We start from the raw sequence: 21,633 nt of genomic DNA on the forward strand, positions 1-21,633 counted from the left end.
CTTTGCCAAAATGTGCTGCTGTGTCCCACGTGATGCGGAAGCTGGATCCACTCCAAGTGAGCAGAGAAATACACTGTACAGCAGAGTACTTACAATGAGATGCCATCCATCCCCGATGGACTTTCAAAAGATGGACGTGCAGACATCAATGTGGGCTCTACCTATGTTTAAGAAACAGGTGAGCACATACCAGAGGCTCACCCCACCCATGGAACCAGTACAGAAAAAGTCTGCCCCACGAAAACAAATCCCATTGCCAAGAAAGCCGAAAAGCCTTCATTTAATAAACTGAAAGAGAGGGTATGAAGTGTGACTGGTTTTAAATTAGCAATACCACTGTATGAGTTTTCGAAGAATAACTAAGTTTCTTTCTGATTTTTAAACTAAAACATCTAACTAATGATAGTAAAAGACACATTTTGGGATGATATTGTGTTTCGCGCCCTCATTCTCAAGGCATAATATTTAGACGATGCTTGTCCCTTTCAATTAAAAAAGAAAAAACTATGACTTTCTTTAATATGCATCCTGTGTTAAATTGTCCATAGCTGCAAAATGTATATATGTATGTGTATTTGTTTGACATACACATGGGTACTTACACCTGTGTGTATAAACATATACACATACATCCTCATATACACGTGTATTTTATATATATGCTGAGAAAGTTCACATATATATACAATTGCGTATGTATATATGTGTGTGTCTCTGTGTGTGTGTGTCTGTGTGTGTACAGGTATAAAAACTTGACAGGCAGAGTAATATTTCACTCAGTGTTAAATGAAGTCTTTGAAAAATCAAGTACAGTCACTCAGTTAACATAGTACAGCCAGTAAACTAAGTTGAAAAGAGAAAAAGTGAATGGAAACACGATCCGGGACCATCTGTCTATGGCATTCACATCGGTTAGATCAGGGATTTTAATTTTGAGCTGTGAAGACCTCCTCCGTAGATGGGTCTTCTTGTGCGGGATGCTTCTGTCCCCCATGTGTCGCCCATGCCCTTCCCGAGGCATGCTCTGTTTCCTGTACTGGATTCCTGAGTTGTCAAAGGATATTGCTGAATTCCTGGTATCACCAATGCCACTTGTGACCTCATTCATTTCATTGTGAACCTCTAGCGATGTTAACAGAATATTTCCATGAGCATCCACCTAATTGGAAGAAAACACACATTGTTAGACAGCTAGCATAGCATGCCAATAAACCTAATTTCTACATATAAACCCAGGACAGACTTACGTCATGCAGTCATGTCGCATATATTATGAGAAATTGCACATCTGTCAAAGCCAGCACTCTATTTTAGTGGAAAGTGTCATTTTGTGGGCTTAACTGCATGTTAGAGTTTTGATTTCCTTGATTTAAAAATTCTCATGTAGAAAATTAGATAAAATAAGGGGGCCCTTTTCAAATTGAAATTTCACATTATGGGTACAAGTCCTTATTGAAGACAAGATTAAAGTACAAATGTCTTTCAAGATGTTAACAGGTATTATAACCATTTTCCACAACTATACACTGGATAGAAATTATACTCTCCCATTCTTCTTTGGAAGTCGATTTGTCCCCTTTTCTGATGGTACAAAAATATCCAAATTACCATGAAGAAACAAGTGAGTACTATGATGAATGGACACACCTAATGACCTTGGTGGATTAAAGACCCCCACCCAAATATGATCTCCTCACTCAATCCTGCTCCTGACAGGAGACCTCCTTTTTAAGAGCTATATTTAAGATAGGTTAAAGTCCCTTCTAACATTGGAGCCAAACTTTAAAATAACATTTTATTCTGTGCTAAATACAGCTTCAGACCTTTCATGATGATGCCAATGGTCCACTTTACTTATTGGTCTGCCACTAAACTTTCATGGAGCATGCCTGAGGCTAGGCCTTAAGGTAGATGTACAGGAGGTGAGGTTGGGAGAGAAGAATCCCAACACGAAGAGTAGGGGCCCGTGCAGATCTCTGAGTGGTGCTAGGACCACAGGTAGGATGGCCCCAGACACCAAGGTTGTCCAGACACAGGAAGGGCTGCCAACATCCTGGGGCCACTCAGGATCTGGCACAAAGGCATCAAAAAAGACTCAGAGGTGCCCCCCCCCCCCACCGTGGTTTGAGAATACCATTCAACTACGCTTGGAGAAGGAAAGGTGTGGTCATCAGGATGTCACCCCCTTTCTCCCCAGACCTTTGAGTATGTTATGCAAAAGGGACTTTGCAAACATAATTAAGGTCATGGACCTTAAAATAGCGAGAGTAGCCTAGATTATCCAAGTGGGCCCAATCTAATCACATGAGACCTTAAAAGCAGAGAATTTTCTCCAGCTCGAAGCAGAAGAGAACGTCAGAAAGATGTGGCAGAAATTGAAAGCCAGAGGAATTTGAAGCGTGAGGACTGGATTCACCCTTGATTGAGAGAACTTCAGGGAAGGCCTGAGAAGAAAGGCGCAGCCTCTAGGAGAAAAGACGGGCCCTGGCCAACAGCCAGCAAGGCAATGGGGACCTCAGTCCTACAACCACAAGGAACCATGGTACCCACTGAGCTGGCCTCACTATACCCAGACTTCTGACTGACCCAACTGTGGGATAACATTTGGGTGTTGTTTTAAGTGTTAAGTTTGTATGGCTGTAATCAAAACTACTACAGGACAGAAAAGAGAAGATTTCAGAGGGGTGATGAATTTGAACTGGGCCTCAAGAATGAGTAGAAATTTCTCAGGCAAAAAGCCAGAAAAATATCACAGACAAAGCCTTGAAGAGTGGCTGAAGTGTTTTGAGAAGGGCAAACTAGTTGAGTGGGACTCAAGTCCTGGAGGGAATGGATGCACACGCTCAACTCCTGGCCCATGCTCAGCTGGAGATAGAGGAGGTGACTGGCATTCTCATCCCTGTCATCATCTACCTATCACCTTATCATTACAGGAAAGAAAACCTGGTGGTGAATGGGAAGCAGATGAGAGTCAAGCCATTAAAGGAATTTCACCTTTACCCTTTAGGTAATGAGAAATAAAAGTGATTTCTAAGTGAAATAGTGCCACATTTCTGAAACCCAACTTAAGTGTCAGAATAAAGAATAAAAGATGGATTTGAAGGGAGAAAGTGAAGAGACAGACCCTAGTTGGTGTGCACTGCACTGGTCTCTGTTCCTTGAGGGCAGTCTGGGAGCGAAATGCCAGGAGGCGGTGAGTAACTGCTCCCCGCCAGCCACTGCAACCCATCCCAGCATTTCCTCTAGGTCACGCAGGACACTCAGCGATGCTTCACCACCACCTGGTCATTTCTGCATCTCTGCAGTTAAGAAGGTGGGAAAGGAGTGGAGAGACAGTTACTCATCACCCTGCTCCCTCCTGGCCCTTCCTGAGCTCCCTGAAGAAATACTTGCAATGTGGACTCAGGGTGCAGCAGCTGGCCCACGTTAGCCTGGGTTGGGCTCAGTGTTCCTGCGTGATGAGTGAGAAGGGCCAAGGTGGGATGGATTGTGGTCTACGGTCTCCTGAGAATGGAAGACAGCCCACCTGGGGGTGCCGGGAGACAGGAATAGACCAAGATAATATCATACATACTAGGGAGAAGGCTTTTCATGGAGACCCATTCTTGGGAAAGGAGCAGAGCACCGCCAGAAGAAAATTAAAGTTTTATTATTTTTTTATTCTAAAATGGAGGTAAAAATTCTAATGGGGCTTGTATCTCGAAAGTACCAGGGATAGTAGACCTTTGTAAGGACTTGTGTTCTATATCTGTTCTTTTCATTACCTCTCCCTGGAATGATTGGCAGTAAAATCCTTACAACAAAAAAGTCTATTTTCCTGTTTGGGGGATCAATGAGACATCCATCCGGTGGTTTGGAGCTGAGTCATGTGGGAGGAGCAGCCCGACAGGTAAATGAAGGTGTGGCTGAAACAGGAGGCGACAGCAAAGGAAAGGCCAGCAAGGGACTGGGCAGTAGCATGTCCTCCATAGAAACCACCTAGGAGCTGGGGGTGTGCTGGGGCCACCGAAAGTCATCACCCTCCCTAAGAAGGGGGTGATCTGGACCTGCTTTGGAAGTTGTGGGCAGTTGGCCCTAAGGCAACAAGGAGGTGAGGGTGATGGGTCAGATTAGCTGGCCTTTACTGAAATGCACGGAGGAGTAAGAGAAAGTCCTTGCCCTCAAGGGGTAGAGCAGGTGAGAGCTTCAAATAATCAGCAAATGCATTTTAGAAGGTACTGCCTATTGCCCTTAAAGTACATTTTAAAATACATGCCAACAATTTCATCTCTTTTCTAGTTATCAGAAATGCCATATGCAAATCTCCTTTTATCAAAATCTAGGGGATTATGATGAATGACTTTGTAGAACAAAATACCAATAAAGGAATGTCTATTCTTAAAGAAGGAAAGGAGTATTTCGTGATACGTTTATTAGGTAGAACTTTGATGATTCTAATGGCACAGAATTTCACCTGGCTTTAAAGGTATGTTTATGTATTTTATACATAGTAGCATGAAGTAATAACCTATAAGGGAAAAGAATCTGGAAAAGATTCTTATGTACATATACATTCATATATGTATGTATAACTGAATCACTGTACAGCATACCTGAAACTTACACGATATTGTAAATCAACTATACTTCAATAAAATTTTTTTTAAAAAAGATGTAGTTCTAACTAGAAAAAAAAGAGGTACGTTTATGAACCATCCCCCCTTTCCCACTAGAAGAGTGAGAAAACACGTGGCTTCAGTGGAATCAAACAGATGACAAACACTACTCATTCATGGACACACATTCCCTGAGCACTTACCACATCCAGCCCCAGTGTGCACCTTTTGGTAGATGCAAAGAATGGGATGCTGTCTAGGACAGAAGGCACAGTGGCCACATGAAATGTGACCTGCTATCTCCGAAGCACAGCGCATGTGCCCTGGAGGTTAGAAGAACAGGGACAAGGCCACCTGCTTGGAGTGGGGATTGTCAGAGGCAGGATGGGAACAAGTGGTAGACAAAATCAGGAAAACATCATAGAGAGGAGCATCTGGGTTAGGTCTTGAAGGAGGGGAAGATGTGGACAAAAAAGAGAGGGATTCTGGGAAGAGGGAATCAAAGGCAAAGAGATAATAAGGTGTATGGTGATTTCAGGAAGCCCACAGGGAGAGTGAAAAAAACATAAGAAGTAAGGTCAACTGGATGTTGAGTTGATTTTTCAAGATTTAATGACAAATCTGTACGAATCAGTATCCTGTCTTCCCTTATCCCTTGTGGCCAGTTTTGTGCATTTGGAAAAGAACTTCGGAGGGTGGGTCTAAGTCTGCACTCTTGGATTCCAGTGAAGGAAACCCACCCTGAGGGAAACCGAACCCGATGTTGTCAATGTTTACAAAGTTGGGGTGCCCGGGTCCTCTGACACCTGTGGCTGCCTCAGAGCTGTTTGAGAACCAATATGGTTGCATCGCTCCATTTCAGAGTGGGGTGAACAGCTACAATGGAAAAATCATGTCAAAAGGAACTTGAACATATACATGGAATTAATAAGAGCTTAGCGTAAATTAGTTTGGCTGCTTTTGACATAGTTTTACATTTGCATAGTTTTCATTTAAACACGAACCAGTGTGTAGAAAATTTACACTGAAACTACTAGAAGGTATTTTTTTTCTGCAAGAATTAAAGGGTTACTAAAATCTATTAAATCTTAGAAACCAAACATTTGAAACAAATATTTCCAGAAGAGATGCTAATCTTTTCTTATCATCTAGAATTTAAATCTTAAAACAGATGGGATTGTAAAAATGTCCTGTATAGAATGACAGTGATGACTTGTAATTTCTGAAGCATTTCATGAATACTACTTATTTTGAGGAGTTTGTCTCATATCTACTATAATTAGATTCATTGATTTCAATGTAGTTTTTCTTCCCGCTCCATAACCTGGACAGGCAGAAACATTCAGAGATGAAAAACATCTCATGTGGAATGTATCCTAGAGGGATTTTTGTTTTTTCCAAGAATCTGTCACCAGATTGGCACACTGCTGACATCTCATTCTCTACTTACCTTCAATCTTCAAAATAAATAAAATACTCTAGTTTCAGGAAAATAAGGAACTATTTATCATGTGAGAAATGAAATCTTGCTTTTTAGTACGAGGAATGATGTCAAGCCTGCAGCTCTGATTCCTTGGCAAGACTTTCTGCCACTTCATGAAATTCAAATACCATTTGGCCAACTTGCAAAATATCACAAAGTTTGTAACCATAATATATGTATTACAACCAAAGACTAACTCTTGGGTATAGAAACAACTCAGGAACAAATAGAGGTTAAGCACAAATAAATTAAGGTCAGGATTTTCATTGCACCACTGGTCTGAGGAGAAACTAAGTGACTATGTGAACACTGTCACTAAGTTAAAATAGAGTTCAATCACTAAATTTAAGGAAAATCTACTCATGGTCTGACATTAGGTTCAACAGCATCATGGTCACGTTGGTGGCCTGCAGAGCCCCTGAGGACACCACCCTGAGATCTCTTACAGGACACAAGCAAAGACAATGACAGTACAAGTCCTTGCTGTCACCCAGTGTCCATCAGTCCAAGGAAAGCTTCAGCCCCCGAGCCTCTTGGCTCCCAACTATGACAGAGGGGCTCCTTGAGGCCATTGCTGGCCACACTGATAAACAATCCCAAGAGATATCACTGAAAATGAATGAGTGAATAATTATAATTACAAAGGACTCTTGAAAATGTTGGCCTGTGCATAGTACCATTTCTGTTTTGCATTAAATGTTTTATTCTTTACTTTCTTTTAATTCATTCAGATCATGTGATATGAACTTTTGGGAGGTGCATTTCTACTTTAAAATTATCACTAAATTCTTAGGTGTGGTCAGCAACAATTTTTTTAAATTGAAGTATAGTTGATTTACAATGTTTCAGTTATATAGCAAAGTGATTCAGTTTTATATATATATACACATATATATGTATATACATACACTCTTTTCCATTATATGTTATTACAAGTTATTGAATATAGTTCCCTGTGCTATATAGGGTCCTGGTGGTTTATCTATTTTACATATATTAGTGTGTATCTGTTAATCCCAAATTCCCGATTCATCCCTCCCCCCACTTTCCCCTTTGGTATCCGTAAGTTTCTTTTCTATGTTTGTGAGTCTATTTCTGTTTTGGAAATAAGATCATTTTATCATCTTTTTTTTTTAAGATTCCACATATAAATGATATGATATTTGTCTTTCTCTGTTTGATTTACTTCACTTAGTATGATACTCTCGGGTCCATCCACGTTGCTGCAAATGGCATTATTTCATTCTGTTTTATGGCTGAGTAATATTGCATTGTATATATGTACCACATCTTTATCCATTCATCTGTCGACAGGCACTTGGGTTGCTTCCATGCTTTGGCCATTGTGAATATAGCTGCTATGAACACTTGGGTGCATGTATCTTTTCGAATTAGAGTTTTCATCTTTTCCATATATATGCCCAGGAATGGGATGGTAGAATCATATGGTAACTCTATTTTTGGTTTCTTAAGGAACCTCCATACTGTTCATCATAGTGGATGTACCAATTTACATTCCCACTAACAGTGTAGGAGGGTCCCCTTTTCTCCACACCCTCTCCAACATTTGTTGTTTGTAGATTTTTTGATGATGGCCATTCTGACCAGTATGAGGTGATAATTCGTAGTTTTGATTTGTGTTTCTCTAATAATTAGTGATGCTGAGCATCTTTTCATGTGCCTGTTTGCCATCTAGTCAGCAACAGTTTTCAATGTTTACTTTTAAGAGCATCAAGTATGCATTTAAAACTAGCATACATGCATTTGTATGTATGAGCTGATGTCTACAATTACAGATTTTTAAAAATATGAACATGTAAAGGCTTTAAGAAAACTGCTGGGAAAACAGAAACAAATTTTCAGAAAAGCAAACAGTAAAAATGGACTCATGAATTTTCCTCTGCATCTGATTTATAATATATTATTTCTACATTCTGCTTAATTTCATCTGTGGATTTAGAGATTTGGGGGATTTTGTTTCTTTTTGTTTTAAATTTTAAGCTTCACACTCAAAAAGATATTTCTGTAGCACAACAATTTAACCTTTCTAAAGAGCATCATTTAGAAGAAAGGAAATAAAATTTAAATCTGTTTACATTATGAGGGAATTTGGAAAAACAGCATTGTGTCTGCGTGTCTGTGTAATGGAAAAAATAATGATGTGATGAATTCTAGTTTCCTTCGAAACAGTATTACCAAAGTATACTGTGTATGCATAATAGGATGTGGACTAATTTAGAAACACACCAGTATGGTGCTAAGTATACTTTCCAGTAAGAAATTCAGGGTCATGTTGCCTGTGGAAGCCTGATTTTATTCACAGATCCTAGTTTCTCTGACCAAGTCTATTTATGTGTTGCTGAAAGGATAGGAGCCATTTACAGCCATTTACCTTCACTCATTCATGAACCTCCGGGGACCTATTCTGGGCCACTCGTGGGCCACAGGCACAGCACTCCTCCAGGGAGCTTCTGCACCCCTGCGAGAGGCTTGGGCCGGCAATGCAGCAAGAGCACCAGAAAGAACAAGGAAACCTCACAAGCTTGAGAAATAAGTATGTTTAGTAAGAAGAATTTAAAAGTAAAGAAATATAGGAATAAGCCCAGTATGTAAATGGGTGGAGGTATATTTTTGAGGACTTGAAGGGATGCAAGAGGTAAAAGGATAAAGATAAAAATTTTATAGAAACGACAGTGTGCTTTCACTAAAATAGTATTTATAATTGCAATAACATATTGCTTTTATTAAAAAAATAAACCGAAATGACATCTAACTGCAAAGTTTGTAATTGGAAGGATGTAAGCATGAGATGAGGAAGGCTGGAGAGGGACCTGATTGCTGCCCTCTCTCTGGGTTCAGAGCCCATGGGTCCTAGAGCAGCTCCCTGATTGGCCGCTGCTGTCCTGGGCTGCTTGCCTGGCATTTTGCAGAACACAGCCAGCAGGGCTGGGCCAGGGCAGATGCACAAGAGCCCTGGGACAGCACACTGCTCCTGCCCTGCACTAGGGACCCTGAACCAGGGCAGATGAGAGAGGGGGCTGTCCACGCCATGCAAAGAACAGCAGCATGCTGGCTATCACACTTGTAATTTGACCACCGAAGGAAAACTGCAACGTTGTTGAAAATGCTTTTGCCTGTCAAGTTTGGGCCCCACACCCCAGAGATCCATTCACTCCTATATCTTTCCTTTTCTTTTCACAGGAAACTGGGAAGCTTTTGGCTTCTCCAACTTCTGCACCAATTTTGCTTTTCTATAAAACTCAGTGACTTGCAGATGCCACCTTTCAGGCTACGATCAACAAGCCCGCATCACTCCTACTCAAAGGCCGTGATGCCGCGGGGTCTGCGGGTCTAGGAAAGGCAGAGTTGGGGGCGGCCGAGGCCGAGAGGCTTACCCGGTTGCTGTCACCCTTTGAACGGTCATTCTTTGCCTTGGCGGTCTTTTCCGCAAGCTTCTTCTGCCTTTGAGGGCCTCTTCCAAAGAAAATGTAGTTGACAAAGGCATACTCCAGAAGGGCCAGAAACACAAAGACAAAGCAGCCCATGAGGTACATGTCAATGGCTTTGACATAGGGGATTTTGGGCAACGTCTCCCGAAGATGTGTGTTGATGGTCGTCATGGTCAGCACGGTGGTGATCCCTGTAAAAGAAACGGGAGCGTGACAGGCTGCAGGTACACCGCCCAGTTCCTCACTTTTCACTTTCCTGCTTTATTTTCTCAAACACTGTGAAGTAGTTGAAAATCACGGTTGAATATTGTTGGGTGATCGAAACACAACAGAATATAGAACACACAGTTTGGGCCGCAGGTCACACCTCAGTCTGGGGAGTTAACATCTCTTCCCTCCCCACCCCACTTGGGAGGCGCCTCGCATTGCACCTGGCCCGTGGATGGAAGTGGATGGAGAGGGGTCGGGGACAAGGCAGAGGCTGCCCTGCATGAAAGCTGGAAGAAATGAAAATAAACCCGGAATTTATCATAAAACACTAAGTGTCTAGGTGAGAAGCTTCTGGGAAGAAGAATGAATCTGGGGAATCTAGGAAGGCCATCTGTGGCTGCTAGTGAAGAAAATGATTCTTACCACAAGGCCTTAAAGCAAGGGAAATGAGGCAATGACTTAAAGCTGCTAAGGATGGGAACCAGTCCTGAGCTCAAAGAGAGGGAATGTTCGAGGGTAGCTCCGGAGAACAGATTACCTCGCAGAGCAACTTCCCGCCCCAGCTAAGAAAGAGGCTAATAAGCTGTGTGGCACATGTTGGCTGTGGTGGGCAAGGGCTAATGATTTTATCCAAGGTATAGGATCTTACCATGTTCTGGGGCAAGTGACCAGATCTCTGTTGGGTTTTTTTTGTTAAATGTCATTATTTTGAATTCTTTAGATAGTATCAGGCGAATAATACCATTTTTCCCTAAGGGAGCTAAGTTTAGTCTCTAAAAACATGTAAGGACCATATTTTGTAATTCTCCCATAGCAGTGGGCATGTCCTTGGTATACAAAGATTCCATATGGGATGATTTGAAGCCACAGAGAGCAGGGGACCCATTGGCTCGTGACATGACCAGAGCTGCTGAGCTGAATGAAGCTACATGTGTGGGAATGAACTGCATCACTCACTTCTCAGTGGCACGGGCATTACTGCAGCTGACTTGCTCTCTTTGAGACAGTACTTTTGAAATATTAAGCAGTCTCAAAAAAGTAAGGCAGCTCCAAAGAGCCAACTCTTTTCTACCCATGTGACTGGTACCATGGAATGGGATTACTCATGTGTCTTCCAGGACCCAAAGGAGAGGGTCATTGCCACATGAGAACTTCTCTCAAGGAGACTTGCAAGGTGAGAGCCTCAGCCATGGTCCTTCAGCTGCAGTAACCCAGAAAACCAATGATGTCCCCTAGACCAGCAGGCGATGCAAGCCCGAGAGGCTGACCACCCAGACACATGGTCCCACCAGACCACTTCTCTGACCCCACTGGACCCCCACTCAACTCTCCGGGGAAGGGGCTGGGTTTGTTAAGTGTCTTAGTCTGATGCCCTCTGGACTCCCATCCCATCCTTGGATAAGTGCCAGAGTGTAGGGCTCCCTTCACTAGTGACCACCTGGAGAAGAGGGAGGAGAGTCCAGGCTTCCATCCCACACATGCTGAACTGCTGTTAGCAGGAGATGAGGGAACCAAGGAGCAGAGAACCTATTTTCATGTCTGACTGCAAACCAGAGCTGATGATGAATATATGGAAGTCAAAGATGTCAGGATATTTTAAGACTCCCCTTTAACATAAAATTCAGGTGTACCTGGGGACTTCTAAAATTTGAAAATGGCAATGGGATAATTATAGTTTACAAAGAAGTGCAAAAACACTATGCAGATGCTACAAAATTAGGTGTTCTCACTATTATTCAAAAATTTTGTAATGTTGCCACAACTTATTTTTTTCTTTCCAAATGGACTTTGGAAAGTGCTCTGCTTTAGTCATTGCTTTGGCTCTCCAGTTGACTATTCTGAGTGGATGTGTATAACACAGGCCTCAGTAGATGTCCCCAGAAAATGGGCTAAAGTAACACAAAACAGGGACGGCCAGCACATGTCAACGAGCACTCAGCCTAGCAAAGGTGAGGAAAATGGGCAAGGACGCTGGCTTCAGGCCCATCAGGGCCAGCTCAAGGAGCCCCTTAAGAGTAAGGTTTTGTGGTGAGTGTTCCTTGGCTTTCCAGCTTGGGATCACATGACCTCTTAGCTTGAAAGACCATGCATTCTCTAATTCTTTGTATCATTTTCCTTCCTATCAAGATAACCATGGAGAGTGGTGGATGCAGTGGTTCATGGCCTGGATAGTAGAACCACATGGCCCAGGCCAAAAGCCCCGCTCCACCACGTCCCAGCAGCAGGACCTGAATGAGCTTGATAGGTCCACAATTGTTGTCTAAAGGTGTTGTGAAGTCTAAACACCACGGTGATGGGCTAACAATAACTGGCATTGTTAACACTCGTGACAACAGATGTTATCATTATCAGCATCACAGAAAAATACATTTTCTGGTAGCCTCCAGTTTCTTGGCAGGAGACCTAGATCTGGCAGCCTCGCTTTGAACTTCTGATCTCTAAAGGGGACCTCATTCAATGGCAGAATGGGAGACTGAGTGGTGTCTTCTGTGTTCTTCATACATTTACCAAGCTGTTAAGTCTTGCTAACTATTAGCCTCAAATTATTTCTCATTTATATTAAGGAAATATTATGCTTGAAAAACTGCATTTATAAAAATGGTTGTGAAATAAAAATATAATTTATATCATTTAATCAAAAGATATTTAATTTTTCTTCTTTGTGACCCAAATAATATGGCTTAAATTATTTTAGTGTAAATTTTCACTTTCAGAAGGACCAATACTATTATTCACTGATAAGTGGACTTCGGGATTTTTGAGGAAGACCATGTAATTACAACTCCCAACTTTGTAGTCTAGCGGCTTCTAACACTAACAGTTCAATGGATGTGGAGGTCAGACCCTGGGCAGCAGAAGCATAAGACCCTGAAGCACACAGAGCATCTGTGCAGCACAGCTGGGTGAAGAACCAGCGTTTCCCTTCTCAGTAGAGACAACCCCTGACAATTCCAGGTCCAACAGTGCCCTGAGCCAGAGGGACATGCCAAGGAGGTCTTCACTGAGCACCTTCTGTGCAGACCCGCACCTCTCAGACCTCATTTAGAAGTGGGGAGAACTTACCACTGTGCAACCATTCAGGATGAAGGCAAACAGCACTCTAAGCATTTCAAAGGGTGTAGTTCATGACAAGACACATGAAGTGAGCTGGGGGAGGGGGAGTTCTCCAATCAAAGCCCCCCAAACCATGGCCATATCCTCTCCAAGAGGCACTGAGCACATTAGCATCTTAAAGGTTCTGAGAGATTCCTTAATAAGAATGGTTAATAATAATTCTTGCTGAGCTTTTAAAAATATCCATCATTTTTACAATGTAATAGACCAAAGAACCCTTCTGTGTGTTGTCTATTGGCACTGTAGAAATCACCTGTAGTGGTTAAGGGCCCTGGAGTCAGACAAACTGGATTAAAATCTTTCTTCTGACACTTAATATTATATGACTTTGCACGAGTTATGTAGCTTCTCTGCACCTCACTCCCTTCTCTGTAAAATGGGAACGATAACACTGCCTATCGTGCTATGGATCTTCTGCACCATGGATCAGGTAACCACTTTCCAATGACCTTGCACAGAACTTAGAACCTGAGAATTTGGTAAGTTTCAGCTTTAATGATTGTTGTTGTTGCTGTTATTTAGGGTTCATGACCCGATGATACACTTTTCCTTAACCAGTTGGAGCTGCCGTGCTGTCACTTCCCAAGTCCTGTGGACCCAGGCTCAGAGACCATGTCTTATGCAGAAGCTGGGAGAGAAGGAGTAAGAGGACTGGGGTCCCACGCTGAGAGCGGGACCTGCTGGATGTCTATCTGGCCAGACACTGCAGCCTGGAGATCCCAGCTGCCTTCTCAACCTCCAGGCCTCAGGTCCACCCCAACACTGGCAAATGCCTTCAATTCTGCCTCTCAGACTTCTGATATCCATCAGAACCTGCACACCTCCAGTGGTAATGCCTTAGCCAGTCTGGACAGACCACTCCTCTGTCCCAGCAAAACCACAGAAGCATGATTGAGGTTTATAGTAATAATACTGGGTTGACAAGAAAAAGTGGAATCTACTTTCATACGCTGTAATGAGGCTATGTTGACTCTAATCCACTCCAGATAGATTATCTATTTAATATTGTGGAAGATGATGTTTACAATTTAGGAGCTATAGAATTTGGATCATCCAGAAAATTGAGAAATTCACATTTTCAGTACACCTCACTTCTGATGATGCCAGATAATTCTGGTTCTTTGGTACTCATATTTCTCTAATTACCTCAAAAATAACAGATTATCTGAGGCAGATTCCCTGGAAGCTCAGGAAGCTTCAGCCTCTGATCTTCTCTAATACAGGCCTCTTAGAGGCTCGGGGGGGGGGGGGCGGTTCTGGAAATTCTGTATTTATGTATTTTATATTCTTTTTCTTAAAGAGAGCTCCTGAAGTTGTATAAGCTAGCAGCTCCACGAAATTTGGATCTGCCCTAGCAAATTCATTTTAGCTGTGAATTTTCCAGGTGAGAAGAGAAAATAGTTTAACAAAGAGCAATCTAGTAACATAACAAAAAAGGGCAAAACCTACAGAAAGGACTGATGTTACAGGGTAACCTCTGCAGGTGGTAAAAAAATCCTGAAGGTTTTTTCGAGAGATTTTTCCTTTACCAAGCCCATTAGAAATAGATTAACAGCACTTTTGATTTTTTGATACCTTATTCTGCTCAAAGTGTTTTTACATTCACCTAACACTTTAGAAATAACTACCTAAGTTTCTTAAGTCACTGTTAAATGTTATGTCATTAGAAAAAAATAAGTCACTGTTAAATGTTATTTCATGAGAAAAGAAATCTAATCTTGAATCAGTGCGAGTCACCTGTCTTTGCGTCTAAACCAGACGTCCACTTACGCACATGTACACACATTCTCCTGGAAGCATGATGCTAAGCAACTTATATTCCTGGGAAGAGATGGCAAATAGAAAAAGTAAGAAAGAGGGACAACCAGATCCCTGAATTCTTATGCTTCTCTGCAGGCTTACCAGCAGATGTGTTGTAATTCTTTCCCATCAATTTTGAAAGGTATTATTGATGACTTCACTCCCAGGAATTAAATTCAACCCTACCCAAAGAAGGGATAAACTGGACAATTGCTCTTCAGCTCTAAAAGCTCACTACTTACCTAAAATGTATTTAAATAATTATTTTGTCTATGCAGTTTCATAATAATTAGTTCAGTAGAAAATAATGTTTCTGAAAATATAAGCCTTCCCTTAATAATCAAAAAAATATTAGAAATCATACTGGAACGTATAATGTATATTGTACATCAGCTAACAATCCAGTTGTCAAGTGACCAATGGCCAGAAGAGATCACTAGAGTTTTTGGGAACCACTCAGAATTTAATATCACATTTTAATGCTCATTAATTTGTGTAATTCCAATTATATGGTATAACATTTGACTATTTTTCTGACTTAAAAAAGAATGCACAATTAATCAAGTCTTCTTTCTGGGCCATAGAATAATTTTGAACAGGAGATGTTAACCCTTGCTTTAAAATTAGTGTCAAAAATAGTTTTATTATGCAAATATTCGGCAAGCATATTTTCCCTTTCATGGACATGAAAATTCACATTTGAGCCTTATAATTAAATTAACACATCAAGAGAATCATGCATGAAATTAGTGTTTCAAGATAAAAAGTGACTATATGGGCAAGACTGGTGTCATGATGTCAAAAAATTGTAGTTGAACTATAGTCTTTGAACTCCCTTAATATTGTAATGATATGGTGACTTTACATTTTAGGTATCATTTAAAAATAGCACATACCAAGGGCAACTCTAGCCGCAGATGCATCATAATTGATCCAGAAGGATACCCATGAGAGAATTGTAATTAGGATAGAGGGCATGTAGGTCTGGAGAATGAAGTATCCAATGTTTCTCTTCAACCGAAAGCTCAGTGAGAGCCGAGGGTAGGCACCTATGGTAAATAGACAGGAGTTACACTGGAGATCAGACACAGCAGACAAAGAGTTTGCTTTGACTTCCAGGGATCAACAGCATGCATTTAAAAAGTCCAGAACGGAGGGGTGGTCCACAACCATGCAATCTGCTTCCACACGCCTAATGGTACCCATCGAGAACTTGGGAGAGGAATGATTTTCAGTCTATGTATGAGGTCATGATGAGGATACTCTTCTAAGGTTAAATACTCAGCTGAGAAATGTCCCTGAGAAAACTTTGGGGGAAGCCTTTAGCTTCGAACACAGAATAGTGCCAAATATCTCATTTAGTTTTCAATTAATGGTCCCCTTCTCCATTGTAGATAGGAGAGATTTGGCTCAAGGCTTTACTGAGCAAAATGGTTTTTATCAGTCATCCCCTGTCAGCCCATCTAGAGCAACAGTGCACAGATGTTTGAGGCACTGACCCTGGACCACCTGGGATAGCTCAGGGACCCCCACCCGGGAGCTGGAGAGGCACAGAGGGCAGGAGTGTACTCTGAGATGCTCTGTTCCAACCACAGGAAAGGCATCAAGGAGAGCTGAGGAGAAGCACCCAGTCTGCTTTCCTGTATTTGAATCCCAGTGCTAACCTCCTGATGTGCATATCCCACTTAGACAGCCTTGAACCCCACCACCACTGCCAGTGCAGAGTGAGAAAAAAGCCCACTGCTTATGCCACCTATAGCTATATATTTGCCTTTTCTGTTTGATTTTGTTTTTCTTGGAGCAAGGCAAGTGTGGCTTCCATTTCCTCCTGTCCATTTCAACAGTCCACTTTATCAGTTTCAAACTTCTCAGCTCTTAATTTTCTGGACTCAACTGAGGTTGCTGGAAGGTCAGCCTTCTCTAATCATCAACTTCCTTGCCTCCTCCCCTCCTGCCTTCACTGATGGGTGGTGCTCTGTTCCTGAGATTCTTCCACCCAAAGCTTCAGGAGGCCTCACTTTTCTTGCCTTCCTCCTACTCCAAGCCTGAGAGGCTCCTGTTCTCCTCCTGCCTCAAAGTATATGCATTTTCCTGACTTTACTCCACATCCCTTTCTGGTTTTGTCCCTATATTCTATCCCTTTTCCAAGTATATGCATTTTCCTGACTTTACTCCAATCCCTTTCTGGTTTTGTCCCTATATTCTATCCCTTTTCCAGTCTGATTCATTCGTATGACTGTTTCTTCTACGTAGTAGATGAAAGACTTTAACCTCTAGGCTCCTACTTTAGCATCAACCACATTTTCAGCCAAATTATATAAAGGAGAAAAGAAATCGCCTAATGGACCCAGCATTTCAAAGCTGACAATCTGGAAATTTCCTCCAATCTTTTATGTGCCTGTGTGTATAGTTTCTTTTATATAACTCTGATCAAATGCATATATCGTATTGTCACCATAGCATAAACATTTTTATCCTTATTACAAATTACTTATAAATACAATTTTAAATTTTTCCTAATTTTCCATCAAATACATACACATGTATTCTATAGTTTATAAATACATTTTCCTGAATGCGATAAATTTAGGGTATTTCCATTTTTACAAAACTTTAAGTAATATTCTTAGGGATACCTTTGAGTAGAGCCCTTTCGTTATGTTTAAACTTAGTGCCTAAGGATGAATGTGCCAAAAGAGGAATTGCTAAGCCAATGTTGAAGGCTTTTGATACATATTCCCAAATTACTTTGCAAAAGAACCACACAAGCATACATGCCACTATGAGTACTTTATAGAAGTGCTTATCTCATTTTATAAACATAACAATATTACATAATATTTCTTAAAAATAACTTTTGTTAATTTCCTTGGGAAAATTTGTCCTTTCAACCACTTTCTTTAATTGATCACTTCCTAAATGTTTGTTTTTCCCGATTTTAACTTTATAAATAATCTAATTATACTATTCATTCATCTTTCTCATTTTTTGTTCCTCTTACTGTTTTTGCCTATTCATTTAAGTTCTTTTGATACTAATCCTTGCTTGTATCCTCCGCAAGCATTTTCCCGGTTATTTGTTTAAAAACTTGAATAGGATAAAGTGGGGGACATATAAAAACAAGTTTTTGTATGTAGTTGAGTCTATCCATTTTATTTTTTTCCCTGTGATTTTTAAAACCTGTTTTTAGGTTTAGATAAGTTCACAATAGAGAGCTAACCACAAACCTATTTTGAGGGTTGGCAATTTGATATGAAGTGAACATGCATGTTGGTTTTTGTTCCACAAACAACTAACCAAGTTTTCCAACACATCTATGAAATAAAGCTTCTGCTGACATAGATTTGATACACTCTGTTGTTTTATAGTACATTCCATGTCTATGGACATGGACATGGACATGTCCATAGACATGATGTGCCCATGAGCCAAGTCAGAGCCCTGCCTGGGCTTTGACACCTCTGGGTCCCCAGCCCCATATGTTTCAAAAGCACGGTCATCCCGTGTTCAACAACTTTGAAGGCTTCGCATAAAGGTCAAAATAGTCATCCGGGAATTTTAGTTTCTCCAAAATGTTTTCCCAATTTAATGTTAGTTTTATTTTCCACCATGTCTCTGCATTAAGCATAACATTTTCTAGCCAAGAAGTATCCTCATTGCCTCAAAATAATTGTCCATATTTCTTGCCTCTGCTGATTCACACCCACTGTTCTCCCCTTAAGAAATGTCTTCCTTTAACCATACTTCAAGGCCTTGGTCAAATGCCACATCTTCCATAAATCCTTTCTTTTTCTTCCCTCCAAGTGTAAGTAAGTACCTTCTTATTTTCTTTCCTCTTTAAAGTTATAATTATTAATATTTACCAAGGTAAGATCTTCCTTAGTAAGCTGTACATACCCCTAGGCAGAGTTTGTGAGATACTGTATTTTTCATATACTGTCATGCCTAGTTAAATGTCTAAACCATCTCTGGCTATTAATAAATGCATCTGTGTACTGAGAGAATGAAAACAGGCATATTTGGTTTATTTATGCGACTCTTTAGCAAGTTTAATACTCAAAACAGTCAGTACTTCTATTAAATATTAGTTTGAAATCCCATAGCAACTTCAACATTTTTTTTTAATAAATTTATTTTATTTATTTATCTATTTATTTTGGCTGCGTTGGGTTTTTGTTGCTGCGCGCGGGCTTTCTCTAGTTGCGGTGCACGGGCTTCTCATTGCGGTGGCTTCTCTTGTTGCGGAGCACGGGCTCTAGGCACACGGGCTTCAGTAGCTGTGGCACGCGGGCTCAGTAGTTGTGGCACACGGGCCCTACAGCACAGGCTCAGTAGTTGTGGTGCACGGGCTTAGTTGCTCCGCGGCATGTGGGATCTTCCCAGACCAGGGTTTGAACCCGTGTCCCCTGCATTGGCAGGCAGATTCTTAACCACTGCACCACCAGGGAAGCCCACAACTTGAACATTTTTACTGAAGTAACTTCAAAATCAGATCTTAGTTTGCAGTTTCATGGCAATCTCATGCCTTTACTTGTCATTTGCTATTTTATGCTCCAGATATTTGTCACTATATCCACTCTACTTGGAATGTTGTTTTATTCCATCAGGATAGACTGGCTCATGTTGTAGTAGCAAAAGACTCCTCAAATCTCAGTAGCTTTACAACAAAGATTTTTTTTTTTCTTTCTTGTGCTTCATAGCCACTTAGCTTCCTCTATCTGGAAGACAGCTGGACACTGTGGAAGAAGTGCCACACATACTTCCCATCACATTTCATTGTCCAGAGCAAGTCTCACTGTCAATCTTTATGTCCCTGGAGTAGGACAGTTCAGTCCTCTCCTAGGGAAGAGCAACAAATATTTTTTGAATGATAATGCAATCTACCATATTCCCCAACTTTCCATTTTCTGAGTCAACTTTCTTAACTTTTTCCAAAGTACATCTTCTTTAGGAGAACTCTTCCCTACAAGGCAAATATTGATACTTATGCAATGAAGTACAACTGATACTCTTTTGAGAATACTTGCCCCAGGCAACATGGGGACCAATGATACACTTGCAGAGTCAAACACTTGGAAGGTCATTAGTGACCCTGAGAAAGGGAATATTACTCAGATTTCAAAACTATGTATTCACCAAGGTACTCATTAACACAGAACATAGAATTAAGAAAATATACTATTTTCTTATGTATTTGTTTAGTAAATACATTCTATTTCTTAAATATGAAATATACCTTCAAATCAACAAAATTTTTAGGCATTCACCATGTGCCGCCCCCCCAATCCCAATCTCCTAATCCCACAGGTGGGAATGTTAGTGGAGGAAACAACAAAGATGAATAAGAGGATAGTCTATGCTCTCAACTAGCTCCTAATCTGTCAGAGAGACTCATACAGAACCGGCCTCGGTAAACCAGAGGTAAGGGCTACACTGGATATTCTAGGGGACAAGATTTAAGAAAGGTTTCACGGTATCTGAACTGAGATACTACTGGTTGAATAAGAGTCTTTACAGGCAGAGAAGCAGAATAGCCTTCAAGGTAAAAGATCCACTGGGGCCAAATGAAGAAAAGCCTTTCAAGATACCATGAGACAGAGACCTCAGAATGTTAATAAACACAAGAATCTTCAGAGGTGTCAAGACCCATTCTTCTAGGCAAAGACTTTTGCCATTTGGTGTGCATCTTCAAGAACACATAGAGTCTTTGTGTAGCTCTGTTAGATAAAGTCCTGACACTGGTACAACAGATGTCCTGATGTATCCTGTATCTATGGAGAAACTCCTCAAATGATCATAATGAGTGGCTGATAATTTAAAGTTGAGAAGTAGTGAGTCAGCTGCACCAAGACATAACCTTCAAAAGAGCAATAGAAGCTTACAAATTACAACAGAAAGGCACAGAAGCCCTAAAGTCTGTGTGCCAATGCAGATGTGGACAGGTCCACAAGTAGATGCTGAGTAAAAAGACAAAGGTACAGTCCCTAAATACAAGTGCACTGTTCTGGTTCAGGGCTTCCTTGGCAAAACTATCTATCAAAGATGCTGATCTCAACCCTTTCTCCCCAGATGCACTAAAAGTTGTGGCCAGAAACAAGGCTCTGGATCTCTCATCCAGCCTCAATTAATAGCACTTTCTAAGGCATTAATATTGTTGAAGAACTCATAAAAATGTGGATGCAGAGTATCATGTCACCTTTGCATGAGCCACTCAAATGTATCTATAAAGTAACAAGCTGATATTTTAGCAACTGCAGCAGAGCTGGCCTATGTACATATACCTGTCCCCCTCCAAGGCAGCCACCGTGGGGGCTCTCCCACAATTGCCTAGGAAGCTTTGTGAGCTCGGTGCTGCTCTTGGGGTCTTTATGATGCTGTCTCATTCAATATCTACCTTTTTTATTTTACAATACAACCTAAAGTTCAAAATGGTGTTCCTAATTTTCTCACCTGCATTGCTAGTCACCTTAATTAATATATGTTCAAAAATTCCATAAAGGAAAGGAGATATATGAAATAGGAAAGAGAGAAAGAGGTAAAACAAAACTTTTTCAAAGACTGTCTCAACCAGGCAATGATTCTCTTTCTGATCCTCCATAGTAAAGCCGGAATGTTCTATCCTATGACTCTGAAGCAAAGAGCAGAGGCATCTGAGTGATCCAGGTTCAGGCTCAGGGTTTATTTGGGATATTCCTTTAGGAAGCTGGCTATCCTCTCAGACCCTTAGTTTCCTTGTGTGTAAAATTAGGGCAAGAACATCACAAGTGAAAAAAGAAAAAATATAAATTATACTCCATTGATTACAAATTATTATTCTGCAAAGGAAACCATCAAGAAAATGAAAATACAGTCCACAGAAAGGGAGAAAATATTTGCAAATCATGTATCTGATGAAGAACTTGTATCTAGAATATATAAAGAAGGTTTACAAAAAATACAAACAGCCCAATTTAAAAATGGGCAAAGGACTTGAATAGATATT

At 40.9% G+C, this 21,633-nt stretch overlaps 1 protein-coding gene across 3 annotated transcripts in view; it reads right to left on the bottom strand.

The window, feature by feature from the left end:
• Window positions 1-817: 817 nt before the first annotated feature.
• The window catches only part of GABRB3 (gamma-aminobutyric acid type A receptor subunit beta3), a 229,046-nt gene continuing 208,230 nt past the window's right edge, over window positions 818-21,633 (bottom strand). For 2 of the 3 annotated variants that reach the window (XM_068537476.1, XM_068537475.1), the window contains exons 7-9: window positions 15,548-15,700; window positions 9,474-9,718; window positions 818-1,159 (exon numbers count right to left, since the gene is read on the bottom strand). In XM_068537476.1, the coding sequence (XP_068393577.1) occupies window positions 818-1,159; window positions 9,474-9,718; window positions 15,548-15,700 (740 nt within the window). Of the gene's footprint in view, window positions 1,160-6,825; window positions 6,846-9,473; window positions 9,719-15,547; window positions 15,701-21,633 lie in introns of all 3 variants that reach the window. The other variant, XM_068537477.1, reaches the window with a different exon arrangement.

Source organism: Eschrichtius robustus, chromosome 1, assembly GCF_028021215.1.
Source record: "Eschrichtius robustus isolate mEscRob2 chromosome 1, mEscRob2.pri, whole genome shotgun sequence".
NCBI classification, from domain to species: Eukaryota; Metazoa; Chordata; class Mammalia; order Artiodactyla; family Eschrichtiidae; genus Eschrichtius; species Eschrichtius robustus.